Here is a 27,408-nt window from a genome sequence, read left to right as displayed (position 1 = left end):
CACTCATGATATTTACACATTTATTACGTATCTCCTATAAAATACAGCTCTATGAGGACCAGGCTTACTTTGCTCCCTCTCATGACCCCATTACGAGCCGCTGCTCACTAAATAAATATTGTCTGACTAATGATTGTTCAGGTGCAGGTTCCTATACTCTGTCCTGTGGCATCTCAAGCGTGGTGAAGGCTTGGTGCTGGCTGTGTGGCCAGAGGAGCTGAGTCTCCAGTTCTGTGTTTCTGATCTCTCGGGGCATCGTCCTGCACACAAGGCTCTCAGGTACAGGTTCTGAGGCCAGCAAAGCAGGAAGCAAACACGCCAGAGCACTGCTGAGTGCTGCTCTCTGCCAGAAGGATTAGCAACAACCAGGATGCTTCATCCACGGCTTTATAGTTTATGAAGTGCTGTCACAGCCGGTGCTATATCTGAGCCACACAGGTCCCGCAGACGGTGGACACAGTGAGGATCAAGATGCCCCTTCTGTACTGGGTTCAGCATCTGGCCTGAGGCTGCACAGGAAGTAACCGTGTTGGGTACTAGGCCAGGCCTTCCTGTGTAGCATGGGCCACCACACACTGGCCAGAGAAACTGCCACCAAACACGGTCTCTGGGGTAGAATGGAAACACTTCCTCTCCTGGAACAGACCACTGAATGAAAAAAACACGAATCATTTATTCTTTGGTTGTCTATACAGACATTTAAATATCATGCTGCCACTAGGCAGCTGCCTACATAGGCCCCAGGGTGGTTCTGGGCCTATGTCCTGAGCCTCAGCCAAGCCCGGAGGAGTAGCACCCTGCCGCGTCCACTCTAAGAACGGTAGCACCATGGGGAAGGCTGTGGGCAGGATCCTTTGGCTGGTGAGCGGACAAAAGTGCCCCTCACACTGCAGCCGAGAGGCTGGCAAGTCCAGGCTGCAGGACAGAGTTCCCATGGGTCCAATGACACCCATGTGTGACCTAGCTGCTGTCATAGCTCATCTTTGTGCTGCAACTCTCTGTCTGACAGAGACTTGTCTCCAGGTTTTGGGGAGCCCTGTTGGTCATGCAGGGGCTGCGTCTGGGGGATGTCCACTTCTTCTGGGCTGAACAGCATCTTCACCAGGTCATCTGCCTGCACCCTGTCCTGCAACGGCAAACCATTTCTCAGCAAGCAACTCCCTTTCCCCTATCCTCTTAGCTGCTGCTTCCAGAGAGAACAATGGCAATATTGCCGTGGGACCACCTCCTTTCCCAGCTGGCCTAAACTTTGGTGCCTAGGCACTGGTAGTGGGAACAGGGTCCAAGGAGTGAGCCAAGGACTCCCATCATGCCTACGCTGGTCCCCTGCTCACATGTGGAAAGGGTGGTCCAGGGAGGGCGAGGCAGCAGTGCTGCAGCATGCATGGGGTGGGGAGCTCCTAGCCCAGAACTAGCAGCAGTTCTCAGAGGAAGCCAGAGCCTTGCACACAGCTCTTACTCGCTCACTGTGTCGCGGGTCCAGCGTGAACCACAGGGCGATGGCACAGCGCTGCCCCCTGGTGACGGCTTTCACTCCGTGTGGGTTCTCAGTGCCGGAAGAGAATCCCACAGCCCTTCCACACTGGGGCTGCACCTCTGCCTATGGAGAGGAAAGAGGCGAAATGGGAAAAGGTCTCAGGAGAGTATTGGGTAATTAGGACCAGGACCAGAGGACAGTCAAAGGAGAACCGCCATGTCCCAAAGTCCCTGGCTTGGGGACAGGTACCAGTGGGGGAAGCCCAGTGGTCATTCTGTGCACTGGGGACATCAGCTTCTGTCCCCGGGAATGAGGACAGGGGAGCACTCACCGTCACAGTCTTGGCATCTAGTTCAGTGAAGTAAAAGTTTCCTCCATCAAAGTCACCATTGAGGTAAAGGATGGCACTGGGAAGGCAGGGAATCCAGACATGGCTTATCCCCTGCTCCCTGGAACTCCCCTCTGTGTGCTTTCTTTCTTTCTTTCTTTCTTTCTTTTCGTTTTTTTTTTTTTAAGATTTTTATTTATTATGTATACAGGGTTCTTCCTGCATGTGTGCTACAGGCCAGAAGAGGGCACCAGATCTCATTACAGATGGTTGTGAGCTACCGTGTGGTTGCTGGGACTTGAACTCAGGACCTCAGGAAGAGCAGCCAGTGCTCTTTACCTCTGAGCCATCTCTCCAGCCCCCACTGTGTGCTTTCAGCCAGCAGCTGGGCCAGAAGCTTTTCTGAATCTATACACATCTCACAAGGTCCCCCCAACCACCTGGGAGACTCCATCACACCCTAGCTAGTGAGCTTGTGTGCCCAACCCCGCATGCCCTCCTATCACACCCCTCCTGAGGGCTTCCCCTACTAACAGTCTTCCTGTGTCTTCCTATGTGGAAACTAGGGTGAGGGCTGGCCCCTGCAGACAGCTTGCCTCTGCCTGTGCGTGCACCAAGGGTGGGGAGGCAGAGTACAGGACATGGAGGGACTTCCGAGGGCAAGCACAGTGCCCTGGCACCCCCCCTGTGGTGCGCTTACCTGTAGTCCCGGAAAGTGTAGGCAGGGGGCTCCTTGATGCACACGAGGGTCTCAGCATTCAGGATGCAATTATCCACATGGACTGGGTGGCTACTGTCCTTCCTCTCAGCCTGCGACTCTGAGGCCAAGATAATCCATGTTAGAGTAGGACATACAAGAGACACAGTGAGAGATTCTCTTGTTGACACATGGGGCAGGGGACAGAGGAGTGCTCTCAAATGTATGTGAGTCTATGGAACTGTCATGGACTGGGCTGTGAGGGGTCTTTGGTTAAGCCAAAGCTTAGCGATGCCAACAAAGCAGATTGGGCTGAGTGCCACCATCCTGGGAGAGCTAGAGACTTTCTTAAATAGAAGGACCGTAGCGGTAAACAGAGGAAGCTGATGGGCACAGCGGGCCTGCAGGAGGGGCGGTGCAGCTCAACAGAAGCAGCATAGTGTAGCCAGAGAAGTGGGGCTCTGGGACTGGGGATGGCAGAGAACCACACAGGGAGAATATGTGGAAAGAGAACAGACAGGGTGGCTGTAAATGACAGTGGATCACACCTCCTCCAGGGTAAACCTTGGCACACTTTGTGTGGGGATGGCAGATGCTGCCCCTTCAGGTCCAGCCAGTCACCAGCACCTGCCTGTCTTCCTCTACACCTCTCCTGGGGCATCTCTTCTCTCTGCCTCCTTGACACTTCCAGATTTCCAGCCTTCATGTTCACCTACTATGGCCACTGCTGACCAGTTCCCCCGCCTCTATTCTGCTCCACCTGCTCCCAATCTCACCACATAGAGCAGCAAGATTCATCTTTTAAAAAGGAAGGCTCTGCCAGGTCCTGCAGTGTCTGCTGACTCCTCCCTGTGCCAGCACTCCTCCACCTCGAGGCTCTGTGGCACGCAGCCAAGTGCCTGACACATTCCTGCTGTGTCCAGATTTTCTTCGAGCTTTTAACACCCTGAGGGAGAGAGAACTGCCAGCCACCTTCCAAGGAGGTGTTGGTGCCAGAGTCTTCTGAACGCTACAGTAGGACAGAGCTGGCTGTGGGCCACAAGTGATCCCTGAAGCCTGGCTCTGCCTCCCCCTGCTCAGGGAAGCACAGGGCATATCAGGGAGAAGAACAAGGTCTTGTACCTCTTGGACTTCATGCCCTAGCTCCCACACAAGACTGGTATCTAACAGTTGCTAAGAGAGCGCTTGCTTGCTGCACAGTGCAGGACCGAGTGAAAGCAGACAACACGAACTCCAGAACATGGCTCTCTGTGAGTTGGCAACATTCTCAGCTCCCATGGTGCTTCCATTCTGTTAGACCTGGTCTCCCTGGCTTGCAGGGCTTCCTGTTTCCCTGTGGACTCCACAAACACATCCATCCTGCAAACTTCCCACCACTTTCCCTGGAAGGCTTCCTGACCCCTGGCTAGTTGACGGGATCTTTCTCCATGCTACTGCCAGATTCAACATGTTGGGCTGCAGCCTGCGTACTTGCGCAGGTTTCTCAGCCACCGTGAAGGGACCACACCCTCCTCTTCTCCGTGTCCTCAGTGTCCCGTGAGGCCTACCTTCTATTGCAGTACGGCATACCAGGTGGGAGTAGGAGAAGTAGAGGGGTGTGTCCAGGCGGAAGTAGGACTCCATGACACGCCGAACCTTCTCCGTCACATTATAGTACATGTGGGCACTCTGCAGAGGAACTTTCCCTTCCTGCCCAAGCTGCAAAGAACACTGGTGGTGAGCTGCCCTGACGCTCCTCTATAGGCTGCCGGGACACTGAGGTACAGGCTGCATACCGAGAGCATCTCCCTCCCGCTGCTGAAGGGACAAGCACTCCGTTCACTACACCCGACAGTCTCCTCTCCTCTCTCCTTCATATTTCACGTACCCTGTTGAGGAACACGGCCTCTGGGGTCAGCCCCGATTCACAGCCAGCCCACACGCCTGGGGACCCATCTGATCTCACTTGCCTCATTTTTATTACACCTCATCTAACAGCCAAGATTTACAAGGAAATCTCGTTGGCAGAGCTTATCCTCACTCCCTGGCAGCTGTGATGTCAGCAACGAGACACTTCTCCCTATCTACCTCCCACCCCGACTCCTCCAGAGCTGGAGTGCCCTCCTCCTCCATCACCAGTAGATTCTCCTGCCCCATGCTCTAGAGAGCCAGGATGGATTTTACCTTGAGAGCCTTGAGGACAGTGACACCGTAGAACTTTTCATTTGGGGTGTGTGGAGAGGTCTGGCCTCGGTAGCCATCTCCTGAAGTTGCTGCTGCCTAATGGGCCCAGAAGACAAGACGAAGTTAGTTAGGGCAGTGTCTGATGAGAGGTGACAACTACGGGTAACAGGGACCCATGCACCCAGGAGGAGCACTTGGAAGCGGGGTGATGCTTACATTGGTCAGTCTCTGCAGCTCCTGGCACTCATCGTCAGAGATCACACCGTCCATCACCACCCGCTGGGAGCCGTTCAAGACTTTGGAGTTCATAGTGAGACTGATGCCTTCATACAGCAAGGGGCCACCTGCAAATCAAGGACAAGACTGACCAGTCCCGCAGAGGCTCTGCCCAAGGCCTCCCTGGAAAACATAGGCATCCCAGAGAAACCCCTCCCCTGTTACTTCCAAAGGAAGTGTAGTCCAGAGGACAGGATCAGGAGGTCCAGATCCTAGGCCTCACTCTGCCGACAAACAGCTGCTAGCTCTTGGGCCTCTACCCACTGAGTGAACGGCTACATGTAGTCTTAAAACATGCACTTCAGAATTAAAGAACTAACTGGGTTTGAGTCCCTGAATCCCCCACTTACTGTGTGACCTTAGCAGATTACTTAATTTACTAAAATTACTCTGAGGTTAATTTCTTTTAAATATTTTATTTTTATGTGTGTGGGTGTTTTGCCTGCATGTATATCTGTGTACCACGTGTGCCTGGTGCCCAACAAATTCAGAAGAAGAAATCAGATCCCCATGAAACTGAAGTTACAGACAGTTATGAGCCACCCTATGGGTTCTGGGACTCAAACCTGAGTCTTCTGGAAGAGTAGCCAGTGCTCTTACTGCTCAGCCATCTCTTCAGACAGTTGCTAGCTTTTTTTTTTTTTTAAAAGATGTATTTATTATGTACACAGTGTTCTGCCTGCATGTATGCCTGCAGACCAGAAGAGGACACCAGATCTCTCATTACAATACACATGGTTGTGAGCCACCATGTGGTTGCTGGGAATTAAACTCAGGACCTCTGGAAGAGCAGCCAGTGTTCTTAACCTCTGAGCCATCTCTCCAGTCCCGTTTTTTTTTCTTTTCTTTTCTTTTTTTTTTTGAGACAGAGTTTCTCTGTGTAGCTTTGGAGCCTGTCCCAGAACTTGCTCTATAGACCAGGCTGGCCTCGAACTCACAGATATCCACCTGCCTCTGCCTCCGAGTGCCACCACGGCCCAGTCCAACCTTAGTTTTTGATTAATTACTCTAATAGCAGCTACCTTATGAGTTCGACAGCAAGCTAATGTGAACACATATAGAGGATGTGAATGGGGGAGGCTTGACTACTGTGGATACCCGTATGGTCCTGGTGTTTTTTTTTTTTTAATATTTATTTATTATGTATACAATATTCTGTCTGTGTGTATGCCTGCAGGCCAGAAGAGGGCACCAGACCTCACTACAGATGGTTGTGAGCCACCATGTGGTTGCTGGGAATTGAACTCAGGACCTTTGGAAGAGCAGGCAATGCTCTTAACCGCTGAGCCATCTCTCCAGCCCCCTGGTCCTGGTGTTTGTGTGTGGGAAAGGATAAGGACAGACAGGAGGTGACTGGGCCTATGTGGGCCAAAGGCAATGGAAGAGAAAAAGGCAGGAGAGGAGAAGGAGAGCAGAGAGCGGCCATCACCAGGGGTTGGGAGCACAGCAAATGGAGCAGAGAAGACAGGAAGGTTTTGGCGTTTGATAATACCATGAGTGGTCAGAAGAGAGTTTGGAGAGGGAGACAGGAAAGTTTATGCCATCCAGACTTACTGTGACTACGCTGGTAACTGACACAGGAATCTCACTGCTAAGGCAAAGGCCCATTCTCAGGGCTGTCTGGATGTGGAGGAAGTCCTGGTGCCTACTGTTCAGGCAGACGCTGGTATGTGATGGGCTGAACAAAGCCCTAGTGGGTGCTGCCGCCTGGTGAATGTGGGGAGACCTGTCTGGCTGCCCACTTGTGGACATGCCCCCCTCTGCTGGCTTACCTTCCCTAGTCAGTCTGCTCACATCCAAAGACTCCTTGGTCTTTTCCTCCACAAGGGTCTCTATCTCCTTCATAAGGTCACCAATCTCCTGGGAGATGCGGGCTGCAGTTTCACGTTCTGACCTGTGAGCATGACAGTGTTGAAGGTTGTGGGGCCAGCCCCGGTTCCCACCCCAACTTCCCAGACTGGACCTGCCCACCCCTGGCAGGAGTTCTCATCTGCCTGGGCGCAGGAAGCCTCAAGCGCTTCGTCAGACCGATCCAAGCATGGCATTTCTACAAGGCCCTCACTTCTGTTTCTCTTGCAGTCTCTTGGGAATCACCTCTTCCGGGGTCCATGAGTCCTGAGGTGGGTCAGAATAACAAGTAGGGTGACTTAACCTTCCAGATCCCAGTGTATGACACAGGGCTTCCAGGAGTTCACTGCCTCAATGCCTGTGAGGAAGTGGGCTCTTGAAATCTGTCACTTTTAGTGGTCCAGGGTTCCCTTTCCTCTTCCACTTTGCCTCCCACCCTCAGGGTCCACATTCTTGGCTCAGCCCCACAGTCTCTCCTCAGAGCTGTACAGCGTGGACTCCCTCACCTCTCAGTGCCCCCCCTTTCCCTCTTTCCCTTCCTTCTAGTTCCTGCTGTGGCTCACCGGATCCACAAAGGGAATTCCAAAAATGTCGTAAGCGAAGAAAAGCAGTTCTTTCTCCAGCAGGCTTCGTTGTCGGTAATCTTGGGCATTCTGAGGAAACAAAGACTCTCCTAGAATTAAGCTCTACCCTTTAGCCCTAGGGCGGTCTTCCCTGGCATTTTATATTCCCCTATTTCTCCCCATCACAGGTTATGTGCTGCCCAGTCTGAGCCAAAGGTCTCTCTTCTGTGCTCAAGAAGACCCTGAGGGCAGCATAACTCAGCTGTACTGGATGGAAGATCCCAGTGGATCTCCCAAACAGATCTGATGATTCTCAGAATGGAACATGTGCTTCACAACACCATTTTTTTTTTCAATTCTGGGAACCAAACCCAGGGCTTCAAGCATGCTAGTAAGCTCTGTGCCAACGGAGCTGTACCTGCAGCCCTCCTTTTACTTTCTTTGTTATATTTTATTTATTTCGTGTGTTCTGGAGCGTACAACTTCCACAGTGCATGTGTGGAGGTCAGGGGGTGACTTTGTGGAGTCTATGGTCTCTGTCCAGCTTTATGTGGGTTCTATAGATTAAACTAGGTTACAAGCTCGTATGGCAAACAATTTTTTTTTTTTGTTTTTTTTTTTTTCGAGACAGGGTGTTTCTGTGGCTTTGGAGCCTGTCCTGGAACTAGCTCTGTAGACCAGGCAAACAATTTTTTAAAAGAATCTTTTATTCTATTTATTGTATGTGTATGCACATGTGTGCGTGTGTGCGTGTATACATACAAATGCTGCACTGTAGGTGTGGAGGTTGGAGAATAATGTGCCAGTTCCCCCTTGCATCATTTGGGTCCAGAGATCAAACTCAGGTCATCAGTCTCGGCAGCAAATGCCTTTACCCACTGAGTCATCTTGTTTGCCATTTTTGTTTTGAGACCAGGTCTTTCTATGCAGCCCGGGCTAGCCTTGAGCTTGTGATCCTTAAGCCTTTGCTTCTCATGGGTTAAAGAGGAAGGAGCAGGACTGAAAGTGATACTCCACTCAAATTCAGGGATTGGGTCTGCAGGCCCATGTTCTTGCTACTTGGCCACCTGCCACCCCTCAGAAGGACCAGACCCCATCCCCCTGAAGGCAGGCAGCTGCAGAACAGCTAAGCGTGGTATTCTGATATCCCATGTGTGCTCAGGGGGAGGGCTTACCCAGGGCAGGGAAACTGAGTCCTTTCTGGGGTCACATCTTTCCCCAGGTCCCCTGCTAGGATCCAAGCAGCAGAAGGAAGAGAAAAGGACAGTAATAAAGGTGAGGACGTTCAAGGGGAGACATGTTAAAGGAGTCTACTCATCAGCTACCAGAATCGCCCAAGAAGATGAAATTTGAAGGAGTTTAAATTGTTTGCTTCCTCCTCCAAACGCCAGACACCAAGTCACATGTGCTACCTCATTTAACTCTCACCAACAAGCCAATGAGGGTACAGGAAGCAGACCCCATTGCTGCTACTTATTAGCCTACAATGACCTACTGAGTATCAGCCATGTGTCAGGAACCATGTCAGTACAGGGACAAGGCAGACAGCAGATTCCAGCTGCCACTAACTAATAAGATCCACCGCACAAGTTATTTCGCTTCTCATCGCTACAGCAGGCAGAATGCCTGCACAAATGACAGTCACACTGATTACAAAGGGGTAAGGGGCAAGGCCTGGGCTGGGGCTCAAACCAATGCTGGCGACTCCCTTCCCGGTAGAGAGTTCTAGGTAAACGTTTCCAGGTGGAGTATTTTCCTTCCCCCTTCCCGGGCTAATAGGTGACAAGGAAGGAAAAAAGTATTAACTAAGCAAGACAAAGACAGGAAAGGCCTTCTTAAAGCTAGATGGCCACCACCTAGTGGCCAAGAAGGGTAACTACAAGAAAGCAAGCGTCACCTGGGAGGAGCTGACAATATGATTCTTTTCTCTGGAGTCTCAACTCCAGAGCTGTGTGGGAGGAACCATGTCTTCCCCACAGAAGACTTTCTTTCTCATTCTAGGGCCGTGAGAAATGCTGACTGATAGGAGAGAACAGACGATGGCAGGGAGACACGCACTTGGCGGGGAACGGAACCAGAAACCCATTATGAAGGAAACAGCGCTGGCGTTGGGCAGTGGCATCCAGCAGCATCTGGGTTGGGTATCAAGCAGGGAAGAGAAACCTCTGCGTTCCAAGTTGAAGAGCACACACCCAAATCCAGAGGCTGCTGTGAGGTTCTGGCCTTCTGCAAACTCCTGGTACTCCTCCCCACCCCGAGTGACAAGCTGAGTCCAGAACTTGTTCCACCCTGCACCAGCAGTACCCTTCTGCCTCCTGATTGGGTTCAGCCAGAAGCTGTCCTCACTGAAGCAACCCTCCTACCTCCCGGGGACTGATGGAGCTGGCTTCTTCTTCTCCAAGCATGGCTGTGTAATAAGCCAGATTCTGGCTCATCACCTCATCATTAGGGAAGAAGAGGAGGTAGGTCTTGGCGCATTCAATAGCCTGTGTATAGTTCCCAACTGTAAAGGAAGAAAAGAGAATGTTTTTGAGGAAAGGGTGTAATCATGGGCACCAACATCCATTTAGCATCTGGTTGCAGAGAAGCCTTGAGGCCATGATGACAGGGCAAAGCAAGACTTGCTACACAACATAACTGTTTAGAAGAGGAAGATCATAAACAGATCTCCTCAGCTCAACTATACACGTACTCGTGGACATGCTATAATGGCTGGTGCCCAGTAGGTACCCAGCACATAACTGCTGATTTGCTGTCCCGTGCCCCCCTCTACACCCCCTCTGTTGGATATTTTTAGTCCCTTTACTGGGAGGAGGTCTGGCCATGTCCTGTGAGCTGGTTTCAACAGTAGTACAGCCTTACTTTTGCTATTCATTTTAATTCAAATGCAAAAATAGATTACAAATGCAAAAAGAGGGTCCAAATAAGAGGCCCTGGAGTCCTCTGTTCTTAGCTTTTGGGCCACTGACATTGGCTACCTCGGCCAGTGGCTTGTGACGAAATACCCAGGGATCACTGTACATGTGGCCTCCCATAGACATATATGCTAGACACACTGAAGAAGTAGGGTGGCTGCAAACCCTGCTGTCTGGCTAGCCTTCTTGTTGAGGCATCAGAGAGAAAGCAGGCCTTACTGTTATAGTAGGCAAACTGTAGATAATTATAATGTGAAGGAAGGAAGTCTTCGAAAGGCTTTTCTCGACTCGGGTGGGAAGCCAGCTCGGTGACACAGCTCTGCTTACAGCTGAGGACCTGGACATAATGATCTGGAAGGAACCAAAGATGAGGAATAAGAAAAGTCATGGTTTAGGATTCAAATTCTGGCTCGATGGACAAACTGAAGTGGAACGCAATCTCTGTGTGGTGGAGATGCACATATATCTGTGCACGTGTGTGCAGGGGTGTGGTACGTGTGAACGCTCATGTGTCGAGGCCAGAGGTGATGCCAGGGGTCTTCAGCATTTCTCACCTTATTACTACTTTTTTTTTCGAGACAGGGTCTCTCCCACAGAAACTCACACATATGATGAGACTGTCTGATCACCAAGCTCTAGTACAGGGATTACACGGATGTGGGTGCTTAGGAGTCTTTTGTTTGAGGCAGAGGCAGGCAGAGCTTTGTGAGTTCAAGGTCAGCCTGGTCTACAGAGCAAGTTGCAGGACAGCCAGTTCTACAAAGAGAAACCTTGTCTTGAAAAACATTAAAAAAAAATATTAAAAAAAAAACCCCAAATCCAAAATGAAAGAAAAAAATGAAAGAAAAAAATGAAAGAAAAAAAGAAGAGATCGAGGATGAGGCTTCAGGTAGTGTGTGCACGCATCAATCTGACCTCACAGTCCTGGAGGGTGGAGAATGGACGCACCTGTGATGGCCTGGAAGAGGTCAGCACTGTAGTCTAGGTAGTTGTAGCCATCGTAGTCATAGGGCCCTTCGCAGAGGGCGCGGCACTCCTCGTCAGCCACAAAGTACTCTTGCAGCGCGGCCTCTAGGTGGGGCACAGCTTCCTGGGGCTTTTCCTCAGAGTAGAGGCGCACTCCTAGCCGAAACTCATGCTACTGGAGGAAAGGTATACTCAAACAGGCCCCGGAGGAACCCCTCACCTTGTCTGAAATCCCTGACATGAAGGTCCTAATCCCTACTTCTAAACTGTGGACGGAAAGGGGGAGTCTGGGTCTGCTACATGAAGAAGCTGTGAGTAGACGGGCTTCCCCATAGCTTTGGATACACACAGAACCCCTAGTGCAGTGGAAGGCAGAGTTTGCTGTAATCCTTATACATTGCTGGAGAGCCTACAGTTTTCAGATAACGGGCTAGAGAAAGGTGCTTCAGTGATTAACAACATGTACTTTCAGAGGATTTGAGATTAGTTCCCAGCACCCACATACGGTGGCTGGCAACTGCCTATGACTCCAGCTCTAGGGGCTATGATATTCTCTCCCTTCTCTCCCGGCCTCCTCAGGCACCCACATAAATTCTCTCTCTCTCTCTCTCTCTCTCTCTCTCTCTCTCTCTCTCTCTCTCTCTCTCTCTCACACACACACACACACACACACACAGAGGGTGAGGGGTGTCTTTTCACCATATGGGGCTTGGCCTCGAGATCCTTGAAGTCCGCTTCCTTTACCCCCGACATGGTTTGGTAATAGTCGAGGTTCTGCCGCATCTCCATGTGCTCAGGATTGCCCACGAAGAAGGTGTGCGCAGCAGCCACAGCTTTCTCTAGCTTGTTTATCTACGGATGAAGTAAAAGACTGAATTCCCATCCAAACTCTGGGGTTTTCATTATTCGCTTGGTTGGTTTCTCTGTGGGTGTGTCTACTAACATGGGGTTTTGTCCTGTAGGTCAGCCTCAAACTCTCATTCCCCTGACTCAGCTCCCAAGTGCTGGGATGACAGGTGAAACTTTGTCTCCAAACAAACAATGAAATGTAGCGACTGAAGAGTCTAAAGCCTCAATGATCTGGGAACAGGGCAGAAAGGGCTGTGAACAATTACACTGAGGTAAGAATCCAGGGCTGGGACCAGAGGACCACCACCATGCCCAGCGTGCACTCCCTGATGCTCCAAGACAGGCGCCTTTCTTCCTTACCCACCCCACCTATGAGCCTTTTCACCTCTAGGCACTGGCGCCTGGCCTACTCTGGTGGTCTACCGCACAAGGGTAGTCTTTCCCCTTTCCACTGCCGCCACTTTCTCCTTCCGCCTATCCTATCCATCCACTTCTAGAATTAACCTTCTGAAAGCTAAGTCTGATGGTGGTTGTCCCAAGTGTGCAGAAGGTTTCTTTGAATCCAGCCAGCCTCCCTAAACTTTATGGTCCTTCTGTTCTTCACATACACCCCTACACCGGAGTCACTGCGGTGAACTGCCCCCATGGTACAGATGGTATTATGTTCTAGCTCTCCTTCCCCTCTCTGGGAGGGAGGGGGAACATTCTTCAACGCCACCTCTTCTCTCAGGCAGGCCTAATTTAACTGAAGTACCCCTCCTTTGTGCTCCCACAACCCTAACTATCTGCATAACCACTTTAGTTAGCCCTTAGTGCAGTGTCTCCTAGCAGTAACATAAGGAAAAGAGTCAACCAGTTATTTTAATCACCTGCCCAAGAACTGGAATGTAGCAGATGTTCAGTCATTGTCAATGCCAATAAATTTTAAAGTAGTGCTTTTAAGTGCCACGACCTAAGTCAGAACCCAACCATTTGGGGCTTGTAGGTCCAGCTCTCCTTCCAACAACCAGAAGGGATGGAGGGCAGAAGAGGAAATCTGAGGTCTACAAAAGCCTTCAAATCTTTTAGGGAGAATCGAAGGTTTCTCAAACTGTTGTTGTAGATGTGTGTGTGGCGCAGCCCTCAGCCCCAAATGGGACTAATAGAATCTATTCAAAAGATGCTGCTTCGTGGCAAATCAGTTAATAAACGCCAAGTGCCCCGAGTCCTGGAAATACACGCTGCCAGACAAGTCTGCTCCAAGCCCGTTTGTTGACTTGGCCTTAAAGCGCTGCGGCATCCCTAAAGACAGTCATTTTCTTTAAACACAAATACAAAGACAAACAACAAAACCAAAAACTGGCATACTAGCCAGAGGGTCCTCCACAGGGAAGAGCCAGGCAGCCCATGCTGGCGACGTGGCAATCCCACGTCCTGAAGGCGCTGCTCTTGAATTCGGGAGCAGGAAAAGCATGATTGGAGAAGGAACCGGAAGGAAGATGCTGCTGAAGCGCCTAGCTTCTCACTTGGACCACTTGCAATGAAGTAGGGCTGGGAGACCCAAGCGGTCGCCTCGGTTCCCTCTAGAACGCCTTTCCAGAAGGAAAGGTCAGGTTCTTCTGGGCTTGGGCTGTTAGCATCTGCCCAGAAGAATTGGATGAAGGGGCCTGAATCCGCCAAGAGCTCTCTAGCCAAAAGGCCCCTTTTCCTCCCTGCGGACTCGTCCCTGCTCTGCTCCCCGAGAACCCCAGGTCTCCCGGGCCGATGGGCTCCGGGCTAGTCGCACCTTGAAGTAGGCGACTTGCAAGTAGTTGTAGGGACTCCTCTTGTTGAACTCCAGGTCCAGCTCCTCGCTCAGCAAGTGGGCAGCGGGCGGCCCGAGGCAGCGTCGCAGGCAGGCGGCACGGCGCAGCAGGGCTCCGAAGAAGCGCAGGTCGCGCAGGGCGGCGCCGCCCAGGTCCTGGCTCAGGTTGGGGGCCGGGCCGAGGTCGAGGTCAGGTGCCCACGGCAGCTCGGCCGCGCAGCGTGTGCGGCAGCGCAGGCGGAGGGCACGCAGGGTGGCCCGCGAGCGCAGCGCCCGCTCCATGTTCAGGACCACCCCGGGCCAGTCCCCACGAGCGTAGGCGGCGATCCCCTCTGCGTAAAGCAGATCGGGGGCTGCCACGTCCCATCCCGGCTCAGACTCCTCCGCGGCCCGCGACGCGGCAGCTGCGGCGACGGCTAGCAGCGCGGCCAGCAGCCTCCTGGCGCTCATCGCCATGGCCTGGCTCCTTCACTTAACGGGACACTTCGCCTCGGGCACAAGCCAGAGTCCCGCCCCGCAGAAGCCACACTCGGAGACGAGCCACGCCTCAAGCCCCGGAGTCCGTGGCCAGGAAGTTTGCACCGCCTCTTGCTTTCAACCAATCGGAACATTCGTTCTTCGCGGGGCTCCGCCTCCAAACTCAGGCATTCAATAACTTGCGAATGAGAAAGCCCCGCCCACAAACTGTTGTGCGCCTGCGCCCCATTTCCCCCGTGGGCGGTGGGGCCGAAGCGCTGTCATGGCGGACCCGGCGGCTCCCGGCCGGCTGGAAAGAGGCACTGGAAATCTAGGGGTACAGGAGGCGACGGGGCCTGGAGGTAGGTGGGGCTGAGTTGGCCGGGGGAAGAGGTCGTAGCCGGGCGGCTCGTCTCTGCTGTCTCGCGGGAGGCTGAGGGCTACAACTTATGCCCGTGTTCCCGGGTGTGTGTCGCAGGAGCCCTGGTGGAGCTCACCCCGACCCCCGGCGGCCTGGCTCTGGTGAGCCCCTACCACACCAACCGGGTCGGGGATCCCTTAGACCTCGTGGCGCTCGCCGAGCAGGTGCAAAAGGTGAGGAATCGCCATCTCCGTACTTTAAACCCTGCGTCTTTGGGCTCCGACCTAAAATTTCATCTGCGTCCTCGGACAACCCTTGAGCTCGGCAGTACTACCATCCCATTTCACACACGAGGAGGATCGCTCTATCTCCAGTTCTTCCTTGTTGTTAGTTTGTTTTTGATACAGGGTTATCATGGAACTCACTATTAGATTGGTCTGGTTTCCAACTCAGTTCCACCTGCCTCGGCCTCCTGAGTTCTGGGATTAAAGGTGTGTGCCAGCAAGCTCATCTTCTATCCCATATACTTGAATAGTTCATTATTTTATGCTGCTTCCCGTAGAGTCTTTATCTGCTACCTAAGACCTTGTGGAGGAAATATATGCTATTTCCTTTTAAACCAAAAATTGGTGCTGGAGGTGTAGTTTAGTGGTTACACCACTTGCCTAGGCTGAATTGGATCCTCAGCACCACCAAAAACAACATGTAAAAAGGGACAGGGTAAAATTCCCATTTTAGATGAAAACAGCAACAACAACAACTGGAGACAGTTTCATCTTGCTGGATAGCCCAGGCTGGCTTCCTATTCAGCCTCCCAAAGGCTGGGTATTAACGGGGGCTGCCACACCTGGTGAATTTCAATGGGTTCAATATTCCTATGTCCAGAGCTTAGACATCAGTTCCCATAACAGATAAAGAACATATGCAAGATAATGGAAAAGGCAATAGAAGTCTGGGCACATTAGCTTTGGATAAGTTGCTTCTCTCTGGAGCTCAGAGTCTGTAAAATGAGACATTTGAGGTGGGAGAGCCCCTGGGTCCTTCTCTTCTGTAGAATTCTTTTCAGTGCCAGAGCCTGACTACTTTAAAAGCTTCTAGTGTCCCCTCCCTCTTGTGTAAACTAGCTTATTTGGCAATGATCATGTTCAAAAGATTGCTTTGGTCAAGAAAATTAGTGATAATGTGGTCAAATCCCTCACATAAAAAGCTATGTCTGAGCCGGGCGGTGGTGGCGCATGCCTTTAATCCCAGCACTCGGGAGGCAGAGACAGGCGGATCTCTGTGAGTTCGAGGCCAGCCTGGTTTACAAGAGCTAGTTCCGGGACAGGCACCAAAGCTACAGAGAAACCCTGTCTCAAAAAAAACAAACAAACAAAAAAAAAAAGCTATGTCTGCTGTTTTATTTGAGAAAACTTCAGATGTTTAGGGAAGCGTCTTTAATTAAAGCCTTACCTTTTTATACAAATAGAAACGGGAACAAAATAGAACTTTTGTGGATGAGAAGACTATCATGTGTCTATTTAGTCAAATTGCTATTGAGAGGGAAGTAGCAAGGTTCAAAATCTTGGGCAAACAGTACTTTGAGTTTCTCTGAGTGACTATCACGGCCTCAGCCAAAGAAAGGAGGAATACAGTTTTTGTCTTTTTTTTTTTTTTTTTTGGTTTTTCGAGACAGGGTTTCTCTGTGGTTTTGGAGCCTGTCCTGGAACTAGCTCTGTAGACCAGGCTGGTCTCAAACTCACAGAGATCCGCCTGCCTCTGCCTCCCGAGTGCTGGGATTAAAGGCGTGCGCCACCACCGCCCGGCACAGTTTTTGTCTTTTATACCATAACCTAGTGAAATATAAAGGTTATATTATTCTGTTGCCTCCAATTCTCCAGTATAACCGATCCATCTTGGAGAAACTGAAGAAAAAGATGCTATACAAACAAATTGAGAGCTGGAAAGATGGCTCAGTGGTTAAGAGCACTGACTACTCTTGGAAAGAACCCAGGTTCTGTTACTAGCACCCACATTACAACTCACAATCATTTTTAACTCCAGTCCCATTGGATCAAATGCCCTCTCTGGCCACTGTGGGCATTGCTTGAACATGGTGCACCTACACGCATGCAGCCGGACACCTATCCCTATACAAGAAAAAACGCTAAAGGCTAAGTGAATCAACATTCTCACGGTCTACATATGAAACACACTTGCTAAGAAGACTGACTGCTGGCTCCCTTAATATGTGTTCAGAAAGCTTTGGGAGATTTGGTATTGAGGCATGGATTTTGGAATTAGACTCAACTGTGGTCAGATCCCTTAACTGCTATTTATTAATTGTAAAACCTCAGTTGCTACACCCGAGTCTTAATGCCTAAGTAAGGTTATCATATCTTTTTTTTTAATTTATTTATTTATTACGTATACAATATTCTGTCTGTGTGTATGTCTGCAGGCCAGAAGAGGGCACCAGACCTCATTACAGATGGTTGTGAGCCACCATGTGGTTGCCGGGAATTGAACTCAGGACCTTTGAAAGAACAGGCAGTACTCTTAACCACTGAGCCATCTCTCCAGCCCAGGTTATCATATCTTGAGAGTTAGATGTCGTTATTAATACAGAGGTTCTTGGGCTGGCTAGGTAGAGGATCAATGCTTAGCAATTATAAGTACCTTTGAGACTGGAGATGGCTGAAGGGTTAAGAGTACTTGCTGTTGCAGAGGACACATGTTTGGTTTCTGGAAGCTACCTGGTGGCTCACAACCATTCATTACTCCAGTTCCAGGGGACCGTGTGCCCTCTTGTGAATTCTTCAGGTGCCGCACACACAGTGCACATACATACAGGTAAAACACTTATACACTCATATTGTCTTAGTTAGGGTTCAATTTTTGTGAAGAGACACCGTGACCGCAATAACTTTTATAAAGGAAAACATTTAATGGGGGCTTAGAACTTGAGAGGTTTAGGCCATTATTATCTTGGTGGGACATGGTGGCATGCAGGAAGACATGGTCCTGGATCTGAGAGTCCTACATCTTGATAGGCTGGCAACAGGAAGTGAACTGAGACACTGGGTGTATCTTGAGCATTTGAGATCTCAGAGCTTAGCTTCACAGTAACACACTTCCTCTAACAAGGCCATACCTACCTTAACAAAGCTAAACCTCTTAATAGCGCTACTCCCTCTAGGGGCCATTTTCTTTCAAATTATTGCATTCCACTCCCTCTCTCCCAAAGGCTTTTAGACATATCATAATGCAAAAATCAGTCCAACTTCAAAAGTCTCCATAGCCTGTAACAGTCTCAAACTTATTTAAATGTCTAAGGTTCAAAGTCTTTTCTGAAATACATGTAATCTCTTAACTGTAATCCCCTGTAAAATCAAAATAGAAAAGCCGATAACATACTTTCTACTTATAATGGCACAGAATATACATTATCATTCCAAAACGTAGTGAAGGGAGCATAGTTAGGAAATACGAAATCAAAGCAAAACCGAAAACCAGCTGGACAAACTCAAAACTCTGCATCACCAAGTCTGATGTCAAAACTTTCCAGATCTCCAGCTTCTTTCAATTTTGTTGATTGCAACACATTTTTCTCTCTTGGGCTGGTTCCACTCGCTGTTAACAGCTTTTCTTGGCAAGGTATAGGATAGCTCTCTGCCATCTCCAACATCCTGGGGTCTCCAACAAATCCAGGCTTCACTTTCACATCTTCATGCAGTGGCCTCTCTGGGCCTCCATGCAGGAATACCCTTGCCTGACCTCAGTGGCTTTCCTTAGTCATGGGGGAGACTCCATAATCCTTCTTCTCTCCTTGACTCTAAAGCCAGAACCACGTGGCTGAAGGTGCAAAGTTCAGCTGGTTGCTGGGGCTGGAACATGACTCCCTTGTTAATGCCGTCTTTACCAGCTTTCTGTATTCCATGGCTTCCTTCACTGCCTGAGCTTGGAACTCTGTTCTGGAACTTGCTCTGTAGACCTGGCCTCACACTCAGATCCACCAGCCTCTGCTTTCCATGTTGAAATTAAAGGTGTGCACCGCTGTACTTGGCTCTAACATATATAAGAACATCCTACATCACATAACAGCTTGGACTCCACAATAGGAAAGCAAAACCAAACAAGGGGGCCTGAGAAATGGAGGGTTTAGTTGTGCAGAGAGGAAAGGGAGTGATCTTTAGATGGAGGACGTGCTCATGTTTGGTGGCAGGAGGTGAGGGTGCGGAAGCACCAAACCTTGTGATTAGAGCTGAGAGTGAACAGTAGTGGAGATAGATGAAGGGTGCGGGTCATTACAGTGTGGGCTTCTCCTGAGTTGGGCCCTAGGGTGGGTGGAAATTTACATGGCAATGGAATAGGAAGAACATTTTAGGTAGACGCAGAAGCTGTTGGCATAAGTCCTTGAATTGCATCTTGATGTGACCACAGGTGCCACTTGCCTTTTCACCCTACAGTATGGTTTCTCTCCTTTGTAGGCTGATGAATTCATCCGAGCAAATGCTACTAACAAGCTGACAGTCATTGCTGAGCAAATCCAACACTTGCAAGAACAAGCTAGGAAGGTGAGAAAGGCCAGTGCAGGTTAGGCAGGCTTTTCTTTTCCTTTGCTTGGGAGGGTTAGCCGAACTTATAATCATGGTGCCTTCTTCGTTTTTCATACATTCTGAACATGTAGACCTTTTGATTAAATGCCAGAAATATGCCCAAGAGGTTTCATTAGTTTATTTCGTGTTGCTATGGTGAAATACCTGGAGCAGGTTAGCCCTATAATGATGTTTATTTTGTATTTAGAGGTTCGAGGGCCATGGTGCTGGTGTAGCTCAGCTGTGGGGAAAACTCTGGGTCACATCTAGTCACAGCAGAGCATGTGTGGGAGAACAGACACATCTTGAATTACAGATTCAGGCGTCAGGCCCTGGCTTTTACAACATCAAGTCCTGGTTTGTGTCTTCACGTCGCTCTCCCCAGAATTCCCTTCTGAGGGCAGTGCCCTCCCTCTTACGTCACTCTGCTGGTGGCCAGGCTCCTAGCATCCTTTAGGAGACAAATGACATCTGAACCATAACAGAAGTTAAGCAGAAGTGGGTTTTGTTTCCTATGCAGGAGAAAGGTAAGATGAAGCTTTTTAAGGGAGGAAGAGTTTCTTAAGAAATGTACTTGAGGGCTGGAGAGATGGCTCAGAGGTTAAGAGCATTGCCTGCTCTTCCAAAGGTCCTGAGTTCAATTCCCAGCAACCACATGGTGGCTCACAACCATCTGTAAAGAGGTCTGGCGCCCTCTTCTGCCCTTCAGGCATAGAGACAGAATATTGTATACATAATAAATAAATAAATAAATATTTTTTAAAAAAAAAGAAAGAAATGTACTTGACCCAGGAAAAGAACTTAGAATCCCCCAAGTCAGGCACAGCAGCATTAAAATCTTACCCCTCTAGTAACTTTCCCAGCACAGCAACTTGTGTAACCTGCATTCTTCCAAACCCCAGTGGTGAGCCATTGCTGCTGGGGAACCAGACTGCCAGCTTGGAGTTTGTGCTTTGGTTAGGGTAATGTGGGTGAAGCTGGGTACCTCTGACTCATCCCCTGCCTTACCTGTGTGGCTGGCAGGTACTGGAAGATGCTCGCAGAGATGCTGACTTGCACCACGTAGCTTGTAATATGGTGAAAAAACCTGGCAGCATTTACTATCTTTACCAGCGGGAAAGTGGCCAGCAGTACTTTTCCATCATTTCTCCAGAGGTAAGAACATTCATTCTTAACTGCAGACCAGCTCCAGCCTTTGAGAAATGCTGGGCATGTTTGTATGAAAATGTAGCCTGCAGCTTGGTCAGTGGTTTCCTAGAAAGTGAAGTGATGTGAGCCCCTATATGATGAAAAGTTGTGTGTGTGCTTGAATGATATTCTCTCCTTTTTTCTTTGTTTTTATTTTTCAAGACAGGGTTTTTCTGTGTAACAGTCCTGGCTTTCCTGGAACTCACTTTGTAGACCAGACTTGCCTCAAACTCACAGGGATCTATCTGCCTGGCTCTGTCCCCCAAGTGCTGGGATTAAAGGCGTGCGCCACCACCACCTGGTGATACTCATTATTTCTGATGTGTAATATAAGTTCCAATGATGGTTTGAGTAGTCTGAAGTGAAAAGCATAAAAAGAAGTCTATGTAGAGAAAGAGCCCTGTTCACTTCTCATCCTGATGAGGATTGCTCCTTTGCCCTCTAGGAATGGGGAGCAGGCTGTCCACATGGCTTCCTTGGTGCCTACAAGCTGCAACATGACTTGTCGTGGACTCCATACGAAGACATTGAGAAGCAAGATGCTAAAATTGGCATGATGGACAAGCTGCTGAACCAGCCCATGGCCTTGCCCCCGTGCACCGAACCCACCTTCCAGGGACTAACTCACTGAGTGTGGCTCTGAGGAACAGTGCTCATGACAAAGGCCTGACCAACACCAACCATCTCCTTGTCCACATTCTCTTCCTTGTGTGTGTGTGTGGCTCATGGGGACTTTGGGTTTTGGGGTGAGTCATGAACTTCTTGGAGGAAAGCCTGGTGAATGTAGACATTCACCAAGTAAGGATGGTGAATGGAATCGCTGAACTCCTGTGGGATCTTCCTGGGCCCACTGATGCCCAGTCACTCGGTTTCAGAGGATTAGCTAGTGCTTTCCTTCACCTCAGCACTGGGGAAGGAAGAATTCTCTTCCCACAACAAGCTGCTGGGTCATTTTCCTGTCTTTTGTGTCAGGTTGGTATTGAAGCTGTCTACGTAGGTGCTGTGCCAATTTAAGGTTGATTCAGGAATTGCAGTGTTGCCTATGGAGGATTAAAAGAAACAGACAACTTGGCATGGCTGGGTGAGAGTGCTGATTCTAGAGTTTCAGTCCTCATGGCGTCCTTCTGGTTCGCCCTTCTGCCCTTCCTGCCTAGTGAGAGTGACTGGAGACTGAGGCAGCCATCCTAAACCTCGCAGATGCTTAGGGCTGGAAGAGGTCGCAAAGGCTGCTACTGTCTGAGCCCACTCTGAAGCCTCCTTAGGACAGCCTGAGCTCAGCACCCCGCAGGACAAACCCATCAAATGGCATTTTTAAGATAGAGTGTGGAAGGGCTGGAGAGGGGTCAGCAGTTCAGGGTGCTTGCAGCTCTGCTAGAGGGCCCGAGCTCCGTTCCGAGCACCCATGTCAGACAGCTCACAACTACCCCGTTTTTTTGTTGTTGTTTTTTTTTTTTTGTTTTGTTTTGTTTTTTTAAAATTTTTTTCGAGAGAGGGTTTCTCAGCAACTATGGAGTCTATCCTGGAACTCGCTCTATAGACCAGGCTGGCCTCGAACTCACAGAGTTCCTCCTGCTTCTGCCTCTTGAGTGCTGGGATTAAAGGTGTGCGCCAACACCGCCTGGCCCACTTGTAGCTCTTAACTCCAGAAGATCTCATAACACTTGATTTCCATGAGCCATCCAGACACCCAGATATACATATTCATACATTTAAAATCTTTTCAAAAAGAGACTGGAAGAGAGTAGAGCAGTGGGGGTGAAAACAAGGAAAACCACTCACCTGTCCACAGATTGTGGCTTGACTGGGATTATTTATTTATAGGTTTTCTGTAGCCCAGGTTAGCCTGCAGCTGACTAGCACAGGCTAACCTTGATCAATGTGATAATCCTGCCTTAGCCTCCCTAGTGGACTGAACCATCACACCTAACATGTTAACACTGATTGAAACTCATTTTTATTGCTTACTGAATAAGTCATGAACTGCAGAGGGACCGGGGATGTAGCTTAATGTTAGCGTGTTTACATAGCATGTATGAAAGTGTTTACACAGCATGCATCAGGCTCTGGTTCCGTCTCCAGTACTGCAGACAAACAGTACCGAATGGGGCCTTTTGTGCCCAAAACTCTTATGAGTGGACTTTTTTGGATTCTACCTCGTTTCAATTTATAGCATAAGCAGAGTGACTGCTTCTTCATTGCAGTGTCGTCTACTGTAATGTGTTCTAAAGAACGTGAGGAATATGTACTGGAGCCCACAGGCCCAACTTCGGGTATACACTGTCTTGGTGTTTACGGCTTCCCTTATGAACAGTGTACCTTGTGAGCTAGAAGTGGTCCATGCCTAGCACAAGAAGAAGCCGAAATCTAGCAAGGAACATGGCCATTCTGTTCACACAGAACTGTCTTGTGTGAGCTGCGGAAAGCCCCTCGCTGGGAAGCTGCAGACCTGGTAGACTTTCCTGGGGTGTTTTGGATCCTGACTCCGGAATGTTGCCCAGGTCTTGAGGAGGTTCTGACCTGGTGGTAATGATGGTTTTGAGTAGTGCGTAGTCTGTAAGGAGGTAAGCACTGTCGCAGGGCTAGTGGTTTAAGGCGACACTCACCTGCTCGTGGCTTCACTGTCTTCAGCCTCAGGGTTTCTTTGGTACTGCAAGGCTATAATCAGGTTTTTGGCTAGGGCTGGATTCTCTGGGCCTTACTATCTGCTTCCAAGCTCACGTGATTTTGGCAGAATTTTGGTTCATTGGAGATTGCTGGGCTCCCTACTAATGGATAGATAGAGGTCTCCCTCAGCTTCTTACCACAGGTGTCCCTGAAAACATAGGTGCACTCTGCATCAGAAAGGATGGAGCTCACGAGCAGAACGGAGGTTCCAGCCTGTGGAGTCGCACCACAGAAAGGCCATCTTTGCTGTATTGTCTAGAAGTCAGTCTCTAGGCCAGCCTACATTTAGGGGAGAGCATTACACAGGAGCGAGGAGATCAGGAGGCAGAGATCAGTGTTGAGACAGGAAAGGTAACCGGTTTTGGGTAAAAGGCGATTGTGGTTGGATGGTGTTGATACCACGGATCTGGACTGCACACAGCACTGGCAGAATAACCTCCTGGATACATTCCGGTTCCCTCTATCTTCCTCAGATCCTTTGGCGTGCAGTATCACGCTGAATCACTGAAAATGTAGATTTCTCTCGCTTTTGGTATTTCCAACAGCGAGCTGCGCCTGGAGATCAGTGGTTTCCAAAGAGAAACTTCTTGTCCAAGAAGATGTACTTCCCATTTTGGCCACCAGGTAGTGCCAGTGCTCTTACCTGGTTAATCTGCCTGGCTGAGGGATGACGAATGGGGGATTAGGGCCAATGAGTGTATGCAGCAGCTACTCTCCGACGACCCTCATCCCTCTGTCCTGATGATTTCCTAAGCACCAAGTGCCTTCTCATTCCCAGGTTCTAGAGGATTATCTCAGCACAGGGCCCTGTTTCAAAGAAGCACACAGTCTGCTAGGGGAACAAGCAGATTAGCAATTACAATGTGGTACAAGGATTTAGTGGAGGTATGCATAGGCCATTGTAGAATACAGGAAGACTTCCAGTGTATGGGAGGCTTGTCTTTCGGGGTTTAGGGAGGGTCTTTTTGGGTGGAATTTATTGGATATGCTCTTAACCTCATCAAGCAAAGTCATCCTGGTCTTTACAAGGGGTGTGGTAAGACTGTCCTGGCTAGAAAACTAACTAAAGAGGTCAGTGCCAGGAAAAGGAATGCAGTTGACAAAAATAACATGAAGGGCGTTGATGGCAGCCTGGCCGCTTTGGAAGTACAGCAGCTGAAGTGAACGCTGGCTGGGGCGATGGGACGGGAACCAAGGACTACTACTGGACTCGAAGCCAGCTAGCAGCACTGGAGTGTGAGGTGCCAGCTTGTGTCAGTTGTTCAGTGGAATTAATTCCTCTGTGTTTATATATCTGGAATTCGAGTGCTCCTAGAAGTCAGTGGCCTGTTACTTTGTTTTTTTTTGGGGGGGGGGAGAATCTGGGCACATATGCAGATACCCACAGAAGCTAGAGATATCAGACTTTGCAAGAGCAGCACGCACTCACCACCCACTGAGCCATCTCTCCGATTCCCTGTTTGGTTTTGACTTCTCCCCTTAGAGTTACATAACAGTGGTGTGACTTAGTGAGCACCGCCTGATGTGATGATGCGTAGCATGTTGAAGTGCGATAGACTGCTACCTTGTTAGCTAATAAAATGTGAGGACATGCGTGAGAGGAGGGGATCTTGGGCAGTTCTTGAATTTCTGGTTAAAGTGTGTTGATCCACTCAACAAAATGTGGAAGAGAAAGACGTGGGGTATTTACCAGAGACCACTTGGACGTGGGTTTAAGCCAAAATAAAGTCTTATTAGCCCGCTGGTGACTACACTGGCTATTTAGGGATCCCAATGTACCCTCAAGCCTTTCTCTGGGTGACCTTTCAAGTACAAAATCCATGTCCTGGGTTGACATCAGTTAACAAGCATAGTCAGCCAGAAGCAGAGCTACAGAAACCAAAATGGAAAGTTAGTGCACTTAGAGACTTTCCCAGAACTATGGACTTTGATGGATTAGGTCTTTGTTTTCATCTTGGCAGATGGTGCTATCTACATGTTTTATAGCCTGAATGATACTTCCATCATGGAGTCAGTTGTGCTAACATCTGGGACCCTGTTACAGACATTCTGATATTTTCTAGCATAAATAGTGATCTGTATTTGCTTCAAGAATCTACCTTGTGACTCTGCCCAGGCTCACTGGGTAGCCACTGACTGAGCGCCTCTCCACCCCAGGGGTCTGGAAGGAGGCCTTACTTGTGTATTTACCTTCTCAAGACTTGTTCCCCAAACATGGATGATACTAGCCATAGGTGAAGAGATGATGCTGTCTAGGGAACTTTAGTTCTATCAGATGTTCCCTTTATCTTTTAAATCTTCATGTGGCCCAACACCCAGGAGGTCTGAGCAGGAGCATTTCCAGTTCAGAACATGGCTCCTGGCTATTCAGGTAGCAGTGATAAGGTCAGGGTTAAGCAAGGCTGTGTTTGCTTTGAGTCCAGTGATAACCACAGTCATAGCCACCTAGGTCACGTTTACCCCAGCAGTGCTATAGAGCTCTACAGAGGTGACATACACACGGAGTTTGGCCAGTGTGGGATGCATGCATGTCTCTAGTACACACCTGTACTCAGAGCCTAGAAGGCTGAGGCAGGGGTCTGGATGCCAGTTTCAGACTAGTTTGCACAGCAACAAGGGAGCGTCTGTTTTGAAGAAGTGAAAAAAGGTGTATGGGGAACTGGGGGGATAGGTAATAAAACACTTGTTGCAAAAACAGGACCTGAATTTGATCCTCAGCATCCACATTGAAAAATCTGGGCACGGGGGATGGAGTGATGGCTTGGTAGTTAAGAGCACTGGCTGCTCTTCCAGAGGACCCAGGTTCAATTCCCAGCACCCACATGGCAGCTCACACCTGTCTGTAGCTCCAGTTCCAGGGGATCTGACACCCTCTCATGCAGGCAAAACACCAGTGCACATAAAATTGAATTTAAAAAATCTGGGCATGGTCACACATGCTTGTAATCTCAGTGCTGGCAGGATGGAGTTCACTGACGAGCCTACCTAGCCTAGTTGGTGGATCTCAGCCAACCCCCCCCCAAAAAAAAACCCCACAAGGTGGACAGCCTTTCTTTTTTTTTTCTTTTTTTTTTTTTTGGTTTTTCGAGACAGGGTTTCTCTGTGGCTTTGGAGCCTGTCCTGGAACTCGCTCTGTAGACCAGGCTGGTCTCGAACTCACAGAGATCCGCCTGCCTCTGCCTCCCGAGTGCTGGGATTAAAGGCGTGCGCCACCATCGCCCGGCCATGTGGACAGCCTTTCTGAGAATGTGTACATACACTCAGCCTCCAAAATGACATAAAAGCACGATGAAAGTGTGAGCTACTGTGGGAAGCGCTCACTCAGTGTTCAGTGTTTGGCACGTAGAGGAGGTTAGCCATGGCCAGAGAAGTAATTTCCCCAACATTATACTATACAACTGAACCCATGTCTCTGGCATTCACCATGTGTGCCGAAGGTAAGTTTGTTTCGTAAGGAGCTGGTGCCTGCCTGGAGAAACTGGACTTGGATGGTTGTAAACATTTGATTCAGTGGGGCCGCTCACTACTTGAAAGTGTGTCAGAACCCATCCAGGTAGAAATCAGCTGGGGGTACCCTGGGAAGGGGCACTGAGGCTGGGGCTCCCACAAAAGTGCTTGTCCTCATCTAGATTTGGAATATTGTCTTATCCTGATCTCTTCTACTTTACCTTTTCTGAATCCAAACTTCCTCTGGGGCCAGGTTCTTGGCACTTTCTCCCTCCTGCATGCTCTAACCCATTCCCATGCCTTAGCGCCCTTAAGCTGCCAGCTCACACGTTCCAGGCTCCGATCTGTGTTCTGTTCATGCACATTTGTCCTGCTGCTATACTTGACCTCTACTTGACTCAGTCATTACAAACTTAATGTGTCCACAGGAACTCTCTGTTTACCCCGAAGCCTTTCACATCCTCGGCATTCCCACGGTCACCTATCTCACGTTATTTAGTTCACAAGAGCTACGCTATCCTTTATTCCATTTGCTCTCCGCATGCCAATCAGCTCTGCTTTTAAAATACATCCCCACATCTGACCCCCTTTTCCCTTGGTCCAAGCCACCTACATAATCTAGCCTAAGGCAGTAGTTTCCTGGTGGGTCTCCTTGCTTCCTTCCCCACCCTGAGCATTTCCACAGAGACCACCAGCAGCATCCTTTATCGCTAGCAGTATCCCAACATCTGTTTCAAAGCATCCCCAGGCTCCGCATGACCCTCCACAGAGACCGCAGAGGGCAGTGGTGTTGACTGCATTTGTAGCACGATCTTGCCCGCCCTCCACCCTCCCAATTCCGACTCCTGCC

The 27,408-nt window shown here is 49.5% G+C and overlaps 2 protein-coding genes across 2 annotated transcripts; one reads left to right on the top strand and one right to left on the bottom strand.

The window, feature by feature from the left end:
• Positions 1 to 653: 653 nt before the first annotated feature.
• P3h1 (prolyl 3-hydroxylase 1) lies at positions 654 to 14,401 on the bottom strand. The gene is made up of 15 exons (XM_075945185.1): positions 13,848 to 14,401; positions 11,933 to 12,085; positions 11,216 to 11,405; positions 10,487 to 10,618; positions 9,716 to 9,855; positions 7,353 to 7,442; positions 7,004 to 7,056; positions 6,714 to 6,835; positions 4,882 to 5,009; positions 4,666 to 4,761; positions 4,050 to 4,200; positions 2,506 to 2,623; positions 1,809 to 1,884; positions 1,460 to 1,600; positions 654 to 1,126 (listed from the first exon to the last, which is right to left on the bottom strand). The coding sequence occupies exons 1-15, from the start codon at positions 14,319 to 14,321 to the stop codon at positions 971 to 973; spliced, it is 2,220 nt and encodes a 739-aa protein (XP_075801300.1). The 5' UTR covers positions 14,322 to 14,401; the 3' UTR covers positions 654 to 970.
• Positions 14,402 to 14,544: 143 nt separating this feature from the next.
• C13H1orf50 (chromosome 13 C1orf50 homolog) lies at positions 14,545 to 21,519 on the top strand. The gene is made up of 5 exons (XM_075944772.1): positions 14,545 to 14,683; positions 14,800 to 14,915; positions 19,152 to 19,238; positions 20,283 to 20,414; positions 20,893 to 21,519. The coding sequence occupies exons 1-5, from the start codon at positions 14,605 to 14,607 to the stop codon at positions 21,076 to 21,078; spliced, it is 600 nt and encodes a 199-aa protein (XP_075800887.1). The 5' UTR covers positions 14,545 to 14,604; the 3' UTR covers positions 21,079 to 21,519.
• Positions 21,520 to 27,408: the final 5,889 nt, after the last annotated feature.

This window comes from Microtus pennsylvanicus, chromosome 13, assembly GCF_037038515.1.
Source record: "Microtus pennsylvanicus isolate mMicPen1 chromosome 13, mMicPen1.hap1, whole genome shotgun sequence".
Lineage (NCBI taxonomy): Eukaryota > Metazoa > Chordata > Mammalia > Rodentia > Cricetidae > Microtus > Microtus pennsylvanicus.
The sequence above is the reverse complement of the archived record's forward strand: the minus strand, read 5'-3'. Positions and strand labels throughout refer to the sequence as shown.